Below are 16037 nucleotides of genomic sequence, written 5' to 3' on the forward strand. Positions count from 1 at the left end.
ATAGTATTATTTTGAAATTCGTAACATATTAATTGTTTTGTATATTTTTTGGGATCTTGTTGTAAAAGCATATACATCGCCCAACAAAAGACTTACTAACTCGACTTAACCGAGTCGTAAGCATAACAAGATTATGTTTGTTTCTGGTGTTAACATTATGATTATCACAGTTTCTAGCAAATTTGCCTGTAAACATACATAACATTATCAAGAATATATTAAGGTGCAACACTTAAAATGTTTGTTTCTTTAAACTTTTGCGGTAATAATTCTTGTACATTATTGTTTTGTGAAACTATATTCACTCCAATTAATAATCTGCTGTGTATTTTGCTTCCCCGTCTAAGCTTACTAATCAATGACTTAACAGCGGTTCCACCCCCAGGGTCGAACACCATGGTTTCCTCCCTGGATACCATGGACCCTGTGACAGCAGTACAAGTGGACAGCTTGGAGCATCAGTCGACAAGTGAACACTACTCGCAGTATGAAGTTCATGAACCGGATTCTGATACGGAACGATTGGTAATTGAAGTCAACTTTAAAAGTTTTTTTTAATAATATTTTGACAGCAAAAGTTAAGGGACTCTAAATACTAAAAAGTTATTTTCTACTATTTAGCTCGGCTTGCAATTAACATGACTCTAAAGAACATTAAACGAAAAATTTTTCAAAACTAAATAATATATACTAAGCAGTGAAGCAGTATTTTTAAATTTTCAGCATTCTTTCATGTGAAAAAAAATCTGTAGTGTATGACTCTATTTTAATTTTTCATGTCGAACTAGCTTCATACTGGATAATTATTCTGGAATAAAACTTAAGTCATTGTATAATTAAATTTAGTTGTCTAGACAATGAAGCAGCATTACTTGACAAAAAAAAATTATAATAATTCGCAAACAAACAATAACTACAAAATTGACCATATAACTGCGCCCGATTGCTTAGTGTCACGCGATATTGCATTTTTGTTTTGCCATAGGAATTCTCTAAAAGCTTAATTTTTAGGTATTTTTCTACTTAACTACAATTCGTTGTATTGTCTTATGACTGACCTCGTATTGAGGCTTTCTAGCAAGCTTCCTTCCTACCTTCTCAATATTGCTAAAACTGGATAAACTTAAAAGTTAGTTTTACACGCAGAGGTAGTCTTTTTCTTGTTAGTTATATCAAAGCCAAACTCAAATAAACTTTATTCAATCACTATAAATATTTCTTTTAAATTACTGAATTTACCATATGTTCAGAAAGAGTAGAGCTCGTGAGAGAACTTACAAGAAACACAGCGGCCGCTCTTTTCAGACAATTTAGTATTTTACAATGGCTGTAAAATAACAAGTTTGTTTGCATGGAGGTGCTTCCAATATATGAAACGTGTTAAAAGTTAAATATAACATAAAATGTAATTAAGAACAAACTATATAAAAATATAAGTTATCTTATATGGGATGTATTAAACTTTAGAGCCTGAATGCTTCATGCACATGGTGATCAGGATTACTGTCAAAATTATTCATATTACTGTCATAATATCTTGAAACCTTACAGGAATTAGATGGACGCATACCAAAAACGAAGGAAAGAACTATAATGTTTGATAGCACTGACACCCTGAGTGCTGTTAGTGGGGATGGCTCTGTCAGGGAAGGGACAGTTGAAGCACCGGCACCAACATTCTACATCGGAGATGAGCCTATTGTGAGAGGTAATGGCATGACGTATATGAGCGCAGTGTCCATTTTAATAAAATATCAGAAGTCAGGAGTTGACGAGAATTTTTTACTGCAAAAATAAGTTAGAGTTTCGCACAAAATCTCCTCGAAATTGTGTGCAATATCTGACTGAATTGCCAGATGTAAATGGCGGCGTCTAGTACATTTATATTAACTTCTTTTTCCTCAGTGGCAAGCTACTTGGCACAGGATGCCAGATAGGTGCAAGAACCATTGTGTTTCGTTTTGAAGGATGGCGTAGCTAGTGAAATTGCTAGCCTAATAAGGCTTAACATCTTAAGTTTCAAAGTGACGAGCGCAAGTGCAATGTCGATTGACAAAAATAATTTTAATTCATCATTTGTAAATGATTTCAAAGGGTTTTACCTTTTAATTTGTTGAATTAAAAAAGAGCAGCCATTTTATCCATCAGATATGGCTCCAGGCGACTTCTTTCAGTTCCTAAACTGAAATTACCACTTCGTCGCACCAATTTGGATTCGTTAGAAGACAAAAAGGAGAATACGTGATGAGAACTTAACCCAGTTACGGAAGAAGTAGTTTAAAAAATGTTTTGATGATTTTATTATTCGTTGACGTAAATGTATCGTTTCTGAAGGCGAATTCAAAAAAGTTTGAATGAGTAACTAACTTTTTTTGTTTTTTTGAACTTTTCCCGGTACTTAAGCGAGTAATGTTCGTGTGATTTCTCTAGAGCTGCTAGAGTATGTGCGAAAGCTTCAGACGACCCGTGCGCTCATTTGTCCCCCTATTCCAATAAAAAGCCTTTCTTAGTTGCTGGTGGCTTCAGGGATCGACGAGAAATTTGTGTTACTGAAATGTTCAACTGGTATTCTATAATTTATTAAAATGATAATTTTTCATATATATAGGTTCCTGGACATATTTTGTGTTATTATATGTTTGCTATGTCGAAAATACAAAATATTTAAAATGTTCAAACTATACCTAACATTTTAGAGAAAGGCATTTCTTCTTTTTCTCTCAATGAAAATATGGGACGAGACGAGTAGGACGTTCAGCTGATGGTAATTGATATGCCCTGCCCATTAAAATGCAGTGCCGCTCAGGATTATTGAAAAACCCCAATAATTCTGAGTGGCACTACAACTGCGCTCGTCATGTTGAGACATAGGATGATAAGTCTGATTTTCCCAGTAATTTCACTAGCTACGGCACCCTTCAGACCGAAACACAATAATGCTTACACATTACTGCCGTGGCGCCGTTGTAGTACCTATAATCTAGCCGGCATCCTGTGCAAAGGAGCCTCCCACTGGTTCTTCTCAATAAAGTCACAATATTTTAGCAAGATTTGTAAATGGAAAATTTTTAAATTTATAATGACATTAACTTTTAAATTATTAGTTATTGTTATTTAATTATTGATTCAAATTAATTTTTATAACTATTTGTTCCTTTTATTTCGTTAATTACATCTTACAAACGATAATAAACCATTGGGCTATAGGTGAATTATATATTATGATATGATAAATTTGACTACAAACAGGTGATCAACACGAAGAGGAGCAACCTACAACTTTATCTGGAAGCTGTCCAGCATCACTACCACCAATAACTCAGTCTACTCCTATTCCTGCTCAAAGAAGGTAAACCTATTCATCCTGCTTGCCAATATCTTCATAATGAAATATTTACACCCTTTTGGGGCACTCTCATATCATTCCGTAATAAAATTTTATTCAGTAAAAAATTAAATAATTAATTTGTTATGTTTTTAAAGTGATAAATCTCACTGTGTGAGGTGTATGTTAGTAACACACAAATAAAATTTGAAAAAAAAAATTATGAACGATGCGGGAATCGAACCCGCGACCTCTCGGGTTCCGTCCAGTTGAGCAAGACATATTAAGATTTACGAACGTACGTCACTCAAACGGTTAGCTCAGTGGAAGAGCGCTCGGACGGAATACGAGAGGTCACGGGTCCGAGTCCCGCATCGTTCTTAAATTTGTATACAAATTTAATTTAATTAATCCCAGAAGTTGAGGGATATCACTTTAATAATAACAACAATAAATAATAAAATAATTAACTAATTTTAATATAACCTATTCCTATATATTCCTATTCCTATATCCTTGAACTATTTCACTGTGATGATTTTTTGGTAATAAGTTTATACGTTTTATTTTATGTATACTTCACTTGAATGGTTATTCAATGTATAAATTATTTGTAAACTTCATAATAACTGCATGCTGTATCTGCCTTAAGCCATAATGCCTTTAGAATCAACTTTAGAAATAATACTTTATTCATTACTTGTATTATAGTAATTATCACTCGCTATAGTCATAAGAGGATGGGATTCACTGGGATTTGCAGTAATTTCAGTATTTTACAAAATGAAATCTACGTTTTTAAAGCGCTGCGCCTAAAGGCCAGTTTACACTTTGATTAATATAGATACAGGTGATTAGTGATAAGTTAAAGTGTATAGTGTCAAGTAGCACGTAATCCTGTCAGCTGCAATCCTAGACCACAGAGATTGCAGCGCGTATAGATTATGTAATAGAAAGAATAAAGAAGAAAATCATTGCTGGTCTAGTAAACTTTATCACACAACCGTTTTCTTAACCAATTATTTTTATGTTCATAATACATAAATGTTTTGTACATTATTTTTAATTTTTGTGTTGTATTTATCGTTTTTGTCATAAACTAGAAACTTGTCACATACTATTGTACTAGGATTCCTTTTGATTGGCGTATGTATTCTGTTTCATTATTTATATACTCTCTACATTTTGTTAGCTGTAAAGAATCATCTATATATATAAAGATGAATTGCTGTTCGTTAGTCTCGCTAAAACTCGAGAACCGCTGGAGCGACTTGGCTAATTTTGGTCTTGAATTATTTGTGGAAGTCCAGGGAAGGTTTAAAAGGTGAATAAATATGAAAATGCTCAGAATTTAATAAAAACAACAATTTAATATTTCCTTTAATGTATCCCAGTCGTTCAGAAATCAAATTGAAAGAATAGTTTAAAATGAATAACTAATAAGAATTTTTATATCTTTGTAACTTTCTCAGATAAAAAATAAACTTAATTTTAGCTAACAATGGTTGGTAGATTAACAACAGTTGTTAACTATCTTTCAGATTGTTTTTATGAAGACTGATAAATCATAAGTTTGATAGTGACAATGAAGTACATAGGCTTAGAATGCAACGAGTTCGTGCAAATCAAACAGCTATAATATTGTCATTCGAGCTGACAAAACACCTGCCGGTGAACACACAAGGAGTTTTAATTCACCCACCATTGACGAAGTGGCTGTTGTTATTGTGAGAGAAAATTTACAATCTAAAGCAATTAATTCTTATTTCCAATATTTTTTTTGTATGGACATATTTTCTATTATTGACAATTTCATAAAAAACATTATTCTGTTTATTATATACAGAACAACGCCTGTGGGGTCAGCTAGTAAATAAATAAATATTCTCGAATCATGTTGCAATAGCATATACGAGTAAATCACTTTACAAAAGACTTACTAAGCCGGCTTAAGCAAGTGGTAGATTTCTCGAATAAGCATAGAACACGCCTCTAATCATTCTAATAACCTGCTTTTTATCACACGCAGTAAATCAATTGCAGTTCACACCTCTTTAGTCGTAGTCACCTCAATTCTCACTTATCAAAGTGGAAATGAGACTTAGCTTTAAATCAATTTCAGTTTACACCTGTTTAGACTTAGTTACTAAACACCTCCATTCTCACTAATCAAAGTGGAAATCAGGCTTAATTTAAATCAATTTTAGTTTACGCCTGTTTAGTCTTAGTCACTAAACACCTCCATTCTCACTAATCAAAGTGGAAATCAGGCTAAATTTAAATCAATTTCAGTTTACACCTGTTTAGTCTTAGTCACTAAACACCTCCGTTCTCACTAATCAAAGTAGAAATCAGGCTAAATTTAAATCAATTTCAGTTAACACCTGTTTAGTCTTAGTCACTAAACACCTGCATACGAAATAATCTCAATACTTTGTTAAAAATTTGTAATCATCTACAACAAAGTAAGTCTTATGCTTTGGCGTATATTCATAGCATCAGAAAAAATATTTGAGCGATTTTTTTGTACACATAGTAATTGGTAGTTTTATAATTTTCTCTTACTCTTAGCCTTGCTTTTGGAAAGCATTATAATTTTTTCTATTATTTTATTTATTATATTGACAAGCCAGTGGTTAGCGACCCTGACTCCTAAGCTAAAGAACCCAGGTTCGACTCCCGGTAGGTGGAAACATTTATGTGTCAAATATGGATGTTTGTTTCCGACTCATGGATGTTTTTTGTATGTTTGAGTACGTTGGTCATATTAAATTTATCGTTTTCTTTTACCCATAGATAGTTTATGTAACAGTTTCAATATTAAATTATATTTGAAGCTCTAAAATGTAAATATTTCAATTTCAACTAAGTTGAAATCAAAGTATTGAATATGTGCCATTCTAGTTATTATTATCATTATTAATTAAGAGCCTTCCAATTAGTTATTTTATATTATACATTAGGTTACAAAAGTTTTAAGTATTTAGTATTTGTCACCTCAACTTTACCTTTACATTAATCCATTTTAAATCACCTAATTGTCTTTTGCTTACTGTGAAATAAAATTTAATTTTACAAATGCTGTATTTTATATGTTGCTTTTTATACCATAGCTTTTTACTTTATGTTAATCCTTGAAACTATCAACTAAAAATGAAATATTATCATTACAGCTGCTATTGTTTAAGTCACACCAAAGACAAGACAGAAGACTAGGTACACCGTTTGTTCAATTGCTTTGTATGAGTTGCGTTTTAATTTAAAACTACCTCCTTTTTTATCTTTATATACGGCTTGCATGTCTTATTTAAATTATCAAGCTCTTAGATAATTTATTCGTCTTGATAGAATATTTTTATATATAAAAAATACAGGTGAATTGTTAGACTCTATTTTCAACAACGTTCACACACTGAAACAAAGTGACTAACGTGTCGCGAGTGTATGGCTACGATCTATTGAGCGTACTTAGACTTTGCTCAGACTTTGCTCACGGAAAACTTAGCGTGTCATAAAATTGGGCTGTCTTAGCTTAGCAGCAGAAGTTCAGCCGTCGAATGACTATAAAAACGAAATCAAAGTTCAATGCTAAGCTTATACTCAGATAAATTTTACGTAAGTAAAGTCTGAGTACGCTGTATAGATCTCATCCTAAGACATTATTACGCACACTAAAGTAATAAACCTGGCATGTTTTCATTGATTGTCTAGCAGCAAGAGACTATCTAGATGTATAAATTATCTTTGATGAAGCTTAATCTTTTGTTTTTATCAATGCTTTTGTTTTCGTATGATTTTTCACGTAGTTTACACATACTATCATCAATTACATTTAAATGTCTTTCCAGGTCCTTATCCATGATACCAAGGCTGCAGTCAGGCTTGGAGGATTCAAAGAAGAAATAAAATGTTTCATGTTTTTGTTGCGAGAACTCTATATAGATATTGTTATTTTATTTTATCATAAATTGTTTATTCATTATTTTTTTAATCTTAATTTTGTTTTTATAAACTAAGAGTAATTTTCGCTTTAGATAGTAATAAATGCATTGACGACATCATATCGTTTAATGAATTGACAAGGAATCGAGAAACTAAAAATCGAGAATTATAATATTTTTGATGAGAATATTCCAGATGAATTTATGAAAAAGTCAGCAATTGGTTGGCCGTTAATGGTGATATTGTAATTGCGATGAATTTTATCAGAATTGTAATTATATTTCGTTGCTACGCTCAGGTCCAAAAATTTGTTGACTCTTTCATAAATTAAATGCAAACACTCCGTCACAGCCGACTATAATATATAACGCATATTGAAAACTCCAGAGAAACAATTGTAAAAGTATACTTTTGACGTAACATCTCACCGAAACTTTATATTTATTTATTTATTTTATTAAGCAGCTCTCAATAATCTATCAACGCTGGCGTTTCAGATTATCTATATCTGTAAGAGTTATATTGTCTGCAATCTATGATTTATAGCATTATTTTTGTACCGTTTGAATGGCACTCAAAAATATTCTGAAACAAAACTATACCTACGCGTCTGTTAGGCAGAGTTTTCGTTCAGTTGTGTTTCGACCGCGCTTTGAATACAACGACACGCATTGACAAAGTGTCCAGTGAAAAACTGTCCAAATAACAGCATATCTAAACTTAAAAAGGATGGAGAGTCGTATTCAAGTAATTGCCTGTTTAAATTAACAAAATTGTGTAATTAACTTGATGTTTTTAATAATTTTGATAAATTAACACATTTCAAGTGCTAAAGCAAAATGTTATTTCGCGTTGAGCTTCTAATGATTTTGAACATTACTTCGCTAAGGAATAAGGTGGAATTTAATAGAATATTTTAATGTTATTTGTGTAAGTTAATACATTAACTTACCTACATACAACGACGCTCGGACATTTTTGACGATCGATTTTTGATAGGCGATTGGGAGTCTAGTTTTTAATTGTACGGATTAAGGAGACTTTTAACATATTTTAAGTCTCAAAGTGACGAGATACCACTCAGAGGGTGAAAAATTTAATAAATTAATCAAATTTAAATGTATTTAATATACTCGTAATTCCAGAATGGCTAATAAGTAAAAAGATATTAAACCTTGTGCATTCACTGTTACTAACTATTGTTTTTTTATGACAATAAGGAACGAGACGAAAAGGACGATCAGCTGATGATAATTGATACGACCTGCCCATTACAATGCAGTCCCGTTCAGTATTCTTGAAAAACCCTAAAATTCTGAGTGGCACTACAATTGCGGTCGTCTCCTTGAGACATAAGATGTTAAGTCTGATTTGCCTAGTAATATCACTAGCTACGGCGCCCTTCAGACCGAAACACAATGGGCGCAAGAAATAGGCGCCGTTGTGGTACCCATAACCTAGCCGGCATCCTGTGCAATCCTTTGCTATGTAGGCTCCTGCCTCCACTTGTAATATGCCTTTTGGATTTCACGATAGTTGATAGCGATCCTTTATACAAAATTCAATTGCTGTTTATTATATTTAACTAAACTAGTCATATTGAATATACAATCTATACAACCACTGTTGTTTCTCTAGATTTTCATAATGCTGATTACAGTTTACAATGCTTATTATTCCCAAAGTTTTGATTCCAATGTTAGGCATATTATTAGAGGTTTCGTGTTCTATTGTAATTACTATTTAGACTTATTTTGGTACTAACTTTGTACTAAAAATCCATGACTGATAATGGTCCATCTGAATTTGATCTAAGCTTAAACTTTTTTGTAATTAAATCAAGTCACTGGAGTTTTGGCACCTTAAATTTGTTTCTTCAAGCGTTATTTAATAATATTCAATATTTATTTTAAGTTATGATATTTATTTAAATTATTGTTACTTTAGAAAAGTGACAAAATTTCAGTGACTTTTCTGTTTTTAGCAAATTTAGCTTAGTTCGCGCCGTCATATATCGCTGGTTTTAGACATAAGTACGATAGGCTATTAATAGTTTGACCTCAAGCCAATTCCAAATTATTACTAGTTATTCGATGTATATCTTTGCTATACAGAATAAGGGTGATGTAGGAAAAAACAACTTAGATAAAAAATAGTCCACATCTATTCATTTTTCAAACACATATTCATAAACTGAGCGTCAAATTACTCATTAGTTTCGTATTAGGCCTTGTCCAGATAGAGCGAACGAATGCCAACGAAAGATCTTTCTTTACTATCATTTACTTCGCCCCACACACACTTTTCTCTTTCGTTTGTCAGCAGATTTTGCCCGTATTTGTTAAATCACCGGCCTTACAAGTAATCTTCCTTTAAATAAATTTAATTTCGGAATTTTGGATTCATACGTTGTTGATTTAATTGTTTCTACGTAACGTTGTTTAGTAGATGTTATGTAAATAGAAAATATGAAGCTACTCGTAAACTTATGATAATTCTTTTGACGAGAAACCATTTTTATCTGTCCTTGTTTTGGATAGCTTCATTTTTCACAGTTCTGGTAAGTAGCTAATGTTACTAAATATATTTTTAGGATAGCTATTTTATACGTTCGGCTTGCTTCGTTGCCAACTAAATAAGTTGTGTCTGTATTTAAATATTCAAAATTTCGAACAGTTGCTATATTGTATTCATATTACGGATGAAGTAAGTGTAGTAAACGGTTTGTTATATTTTGTGATGTCCCTCACTTCTAGGATTAAATATACTAATTAAATTTGTACCAAAATTTATGGACGATGCGGCACTTCAAGCCGTAGATGTACGTGTAGTCTTAAAAAACGAAAGAGAAGGAATATATGGGGCGAGACGAGTCAAAACGAAAGTCGACGTTACGCTGGATTTTCGTCGCTGTATGTGTACAAGGCCTTATACAGTTAGTTATTTTCAGTATAGTAATCCTTAATTTGACAAGTAATTTAAACGAATAAAAATTACGTGTTACGTTTAAATTACGTTACAAATTAAGTATAGTATTACTTCAGAACAGACTCAGCAGAAAAACTATCCACAAACCGAGGCCTGTTTCTGATGTCTAGCTTGTTCTATATTACCTACAATGTTAGCTGAATCATAATATCAATAACTGAGTTTCAATGAGTCCCAATTCAGACAAGGATATCAAAAGAAAACAACTCGAGTTGCTACTGTATGAAATGAAAATATTTTAGACTTATGAAAAAATATTAGAAGACACAACTAAACTGCATTCACTTATCGACTTGTTCTTCTTAATTCTCTGTGGTAATAAAAGGCATTAAAACAACAGGGTTACCTAAAGAGAGAGAGTCTGTCATTTATCCTCTCAAAATTTATGATAATTGAGAATTCATTCAGAATGAAGTGGTAGTTAGTACCTAATCTACCACCAGAAATCATACCATCGGAAAAAATGGCCGTGTAAGAAGAAAAACTGCAAAGAGCCTTTTGTGCGCTGTTTTAAAGTAAAAAGCAGCATACTGACTCAAGTCAAAAATTCCGATCTTAATATACTATTAAATTTTAGTAAAGTGTCTCATCGCTATAAGATTTTATACTATCAGAATTATTGGTTGTTAAAAATTATTTAAGGTTTGTAAGTTGCTTTATTTCTTGTTAAAGTCGGTGATTAAGGCTTCCTCACTTCCATTATAATATAGAGTGGCGTCATCACATGGTAAACTGCAATCACCATAGCATGTTGGCCGTTACGATGGTAGAATTCTAGATCAGTCTAGAATATAAGAGACTGAAAACATCTGATTTTTGGGATGGACATTGTTAATGAAATATTCATGAATAATTCGTTATCATAAAATAATTGCTAATGCTATGTACACACGCTAATGTTAAGAGAGTTTAAACATCAGCGTGATTGGAAAATTTAAAAAAAAGTATATGAATAGATTTGTCTCTTCTTCTAATTTTCATATTTTAATAATTCTCACGCTATAAAGGCTTCATCTCTCTTAACTGGTGTGATAAGTTTAGCTTTATAAAAGCTGGAAACTTGAATATGGTTGCATCTTTATAAGCATTACCATAAATTGCAACATTAATAAGTTATTATGTAACTTAGCGTCGATGGGCGTATACTGAAAAGATCAATTTTGTGAATTAAATTTCGTGTTGTACCAAATTTTATCATGATGATAACGATCTGACGAAATTCTACTGACCAAAGTCATGAGTTTGTATCACAGTGTTTTTTTATATTTAATTTAAATTGTATTCATATCCAAGAAGTTGTATAAGAAATTATTGTATCAATGTAGAAGAAAAACCAAAGACATAATCTCATAGCTCTGGGTTACATAATGGCTATAGCTCGCTGGTGTGACCCCAGCTTTTGTAATAATAGTTTAATGTGTTATTCACCTTGTTCAAGAAAATCTAGATGTTTCATAAACTTACTTCCCACTTTATCATCAAGCTAGCATTGTACATACTTTATGTAGATACTTGGTGTATTATATTTGGTGTTTAATTTTTAAAATTACACTTTATTGTATACTGTCTCTTTCTGTTTTATAAACTGTAAGAAAATTCTATAAACGGACCCAATTAGAGAATTTTTAAGGATGCTGTAATTAAAAAATCTGACAGAGAATTTAAAAGAATGTTTAATGACACAGCATGTCTTATCCATCAAAATTCGCTACAATATATTTTGTAAAATAACCATTACTTCGGAAGAAACATTGAAATCGCCAAACAACTGCAGAAACTTATAAAACATTCATACAAAAATAGAACAAATAGGTTTGTTATTTGGCGTACTCATACTATTTTATTATATTATTTTTTTTATTGATTTGATGACAGTAAAGACAAAATTACTCTGATATCATTTAAAGATCTCAATGTGTCATTTTAATCTAGGAAATAAGTTTAAGAAGCGTTTAGATTTCAAGAATAAGGTCCTAAGTGTGCTTATGTCGTTGTTAAGCGCGCTGGCATCGAAAGATGCTAAGTAATATTAAGTTTATGTATAATTTGCTAAGTTAGATCGTTTTACGTTGTATTTGTATTGCTAAATATTCTATTAATGAGTAATATTGAAATAAAATGCTATTGGTCTCATATTTATTAAGTGGTTTTATTTTGAAATTCCTTAAAAAAATTCCTTTTTATTTGTGGTACTTATATGCACAAATTTTGGAAGGAGATAAACAAAGTATGAGTCCTCTGTTAGCCATTGTCACCTTTTGCATTACTATGTGTATGACAAAAGCATATCTGGCCCTTAAACATAATGTACTTATTTTTTTTTATGGAATAGGAGGACAAACGAGCGTATGGGTCACCTGTTGTTAAGTGATCACCGCCGCCCACAACAACACTCTCTTGCAACACCAGAGGAATCAGAGGAGCGTTGCCGGCCCTTAAGGAAGGTGTACCTACGCGCTTTTTTGAAGTTACCCATGTCGTATCGTCCCGGAAACACAGCACAAGGAAGCTCATTCCACAGCTTTGTAGTACGTGTAAGAAAGCTCCTTGAAAAACACAGTGTGAAGGAATTATTGATTAATTATTAATTAAATTCCATTATTGCGTTGTATACCTTGTTTGGTGGGCAAGTAATATCGTTTTCGTCCTAAAGATTGAATAAAAGGAAACAAATTAAATTTTTTATTACTCTTTGTTGAATAGATGAACTATAAATATGCCACATTTATGCTATTATACCCAAACTTCTATTTGGCTCGGACATTGTTGCGAATACTTGTGCAGTGAGAACAATAGGATCTGGGAGTGATGTCACACCCAAAATGTCAAATGGAACGTTAAATATATAATAATAAAAAATAATAGTCAATTTTAAGGAATATAATCTATAATCTGATTCCATTAGATGGACCAAACAATACTGTATATTTACCTACCATTTTGAATTTTTCGACTTCAGCTTTTATGTGCTCGTATGTATAGAGATGTAGATAATAAGGATATACATATAGTATATATAATACCAAAAAACAAATAAAATAATTTTTGTGAAGTAATTTTATTAACAAAGTACAAAATATTCGATCCATTGTCGCAGTTGACATAATACAAATGACATAATACGGTGAGTCCTGTGGATGTGTCAACATACGTTGTCGTGTAACGTAGCACACAAATTGCGATCATTAAAATATCAATTACAATAGTTTTCTTAATAGTATCACTAACATCATAGACGGATATGTAGAATAAAACAAAAACTTGAATAACGTCGTAACTAGGACTTTTATTACTTTCTATAGCATAAGTGACCCAAAGTGTAGATGAACCGTCTATTGTTAAACTGCATCATCTAAACATAATATTGTAAAATATGACTACAGCCATATTAATTAATAAGTCCACTAGCACTGTACATATTATTAATTCTTCTGCCTTCTATTAAATTTAAAGATCTACCTTTTGCTTATAAATCCTTCTACTAGTTCAATTATACGAAAAATTACTTAATATATCTTCCTAAAAGCCTTTTTTAGGTGCAAGTACTAAATCACCACCGCGTTACAGGGTACATGATATGCGACCGACACAAGACAACAATTAAGTCCGTAACAAACAAGCTGTATGATTGAGCCATTTTTAAGAGTTAAGACGTTATAGTATTTTAGAATGTATTCAATCAGAGGTAGGTATTAATATTTATATTATAGAAGCACTCCAGTAAACTCAAAATAATAATTGATTTTGAACTTAACCTAAAATATTTTAGAAGAGAGTTAAATCGATAAAAATATTGACAATCCCCTTGGAGAAAATATTTAAAAGCCTCTTTTTAACACTTATTTTATTTTACCACGCCCTAACGTTGGAATAATAAATATTAATATGTCTACATCTGAAAATTCTTCAAATGAGAAATCACTTTACGGATTTCCCATTCAAATTACTTTCATATTAATCTAGCTAAACTTAAGTATATTATGGCATTCTAGGTTTTAACTGAATATATACACTGAAACATATATCTGCTCATAATATTCGAACATCCACACGTTAAGATAAAAATTCTGAACTCCTAAAAACGTTCATAATACATTCGAATAATGTTTTAACTCGAACTGTCACCAATTATATAGGACGTCCTACGGCTATGCCACATGGAAGAGAAGGCTTAAATGTGGTAGATAAAGACTTTGTTTTACTTAAAAAAAAAACGCTTAGTTTTTGCTACATTAATCATATACATACATCAGAAATAATAGCAAGACCATGAATTTTACATTTGATGTAAAATTATGTTCACAAAAATGCTGTGGGACGCCCTGTACATTCTTTGCTTTCACACTATAATTCGCCATCTTGAATTCATATCAAAATGGCGGAACATTTTGACGGATTTTTTCATTTAAATATTATTCTGTAGTGGTGATAAATGTAAATGAAGTGAAGATAAGTATATTTTATTAGTATTTCCTAACTTACCTAAAAATGTCCATATCAATTTCTATTTATTTGGTATGTTTGTATACCTACCTAATTTCATTAATACAGTAATGACATTCAATTACAATGTCAATGTCAACACATAATCTATTTTGCGAATACTTAGGAGCAGATAACAACATATAAGTTAACTTATAATTATGAATAAATAGAATAAATTAAATCTTCGCTTTGGTGGTAAAGCCTCGGTTGTTCCTTGTCATTGTTTGTTCACAGAGAGTCAAATTCGGATATGTCACTTGCCTGAAAAAATAAAGGTAATTAGCATTATATTTTGTTTTAATCACACGCGTTGATATGGGGACACACTGCATCATATTATTGACGTCATGTTTTACTTTTGCAGGCATGACCATCAAAAAATGCTTTGCAACTAACGTCTCGCAAATATGTCACGGTTTCATCCCTATACCAATGCGCGGGGATTATCACGTAGGTTAAAATCATTACCATTATATATTAATAGTAACTACCTACTATACCTTATACATACGCATAAGGAAATATAATGAGAGAATACTAATCAGGTAACTATGGGACAAAATTTAAAAAAAAAAAACAATTTACCAATACTTCGTAATCACACTGAGGATAACGCTCTTATTTAAAACATAATTGAACATTATATTTTAAATGCATACTATCTCTATATTTTATTAATATAACTCAAATGTATTTTCGTAGGAATACCATAATTTGCGTAATTCTTTAGTAAATTTGATGATTCAAGAACCATTTCAATACCCATATAATTTGCCACTATTGATAAAATACAGATTTTCCGAAAGAATTCTGAAAATTGTTAACATTATAAACTGGCTCACTAAAGGATTAAAATTCTTTAAGCGTGCATCTTAGATAATGTATAGGATGCACTATTTATTATCGATTTGTAGGATTTTACCATTGTTACCTTTTTTGGTGAGCATAGAAATCAAAGTAAGGTAATAGAAATTTTATTGGTATCATTGTTGCTCACAGAGATATGGACAGTAAGGAGCTTGCAGTAACTTCTAAAAAGAATAAGCCAGTAGTCAATAATGATCGCCGTATATAATTGTAAAAAAAACATATTCAATCTTTTGTTATTTTTCTATTTCAACCCAAAAGGAGGGGTGGTGGCTGTACCGTCACAGACAAATACTGTATATGCAGTTAGTTCTACAGGTACAAATATATTAGGAGATGGACAAAGCATACCAAGATCTACGAACCATACGTCACTCGAACAGTAATTGGCTCAGTTGGAAGAGGTTCGAGTGCCGCATCGTTCATAAAT

General features: G+C 31.7%; 2 protein-coding genes across 3 annotated transcripts in view; one reads left to right on the forward strand and one right to left on the reverse strand.

Annotated features, from left to right (window-relative positions):
• LOC126970074 (ankyrin-2-like) overlaps positions 1 to 8738 on the forward strand; it is a 105155-nt gene extending 96417 nt beyond the window's left edge. Inside the window, exons 50-53 of the mRNA XM_050815743.1 lie at positions 371 to 525; positions 1552 to 1708; positions 3250 to 3349; positions 7174 to 8738. Of these exons, the coding sequence (XP_050671700.1) occupies positions 371 to 525; positions 1552 to 1708; positions 3250 to 3349; positions 7174 to 7231 (470 nt within the window). The 3' untranslated portion in view covers positions 7232 to 8738. The remainder of the gene's footprint in view (positions 1 to 370; positions 526 to 1551; positions 1709 to 3249; positions 3350 to 7173) is intronic.
• A 5269-nt stretch (positions 8739 to 14007) lies between these two features.
• The window catches only part of LOC126970075 (uncharacterized), a 106191-nt gene continuing 104161 nt past the window's right edge, over positions 14008 to 16037 (reverse strand). For both annotated transcript variants that reach the window (XM_050815744.1, XM_050815745.1), the window contains one exon: positions 14008 to 15001. In XM_050815744.1, the coding sequence (XP_050671701.1) occupies positions 14969 to 15001 (33 nt within the window). In that variant the 3' untranslated portion in view covers positions 14008 to 14968. The remainder of the gene's footprint in view (positions 15002 to 16037) is intronic.

Source organism: Leptidea sinapis, chromosome 20 (assembly GCF_905404315.1).
Source record: "Leptidea sinapis chromosome 20, ilLepSina1.1, whole genome shotgun sequence".
NCBI classification, from domain to species: Eukaryota; Metazoa; Arthropoda; class Insecta; order Lepidoptera; family Pieridae; genus Leptidea; species Leptidea sinapis.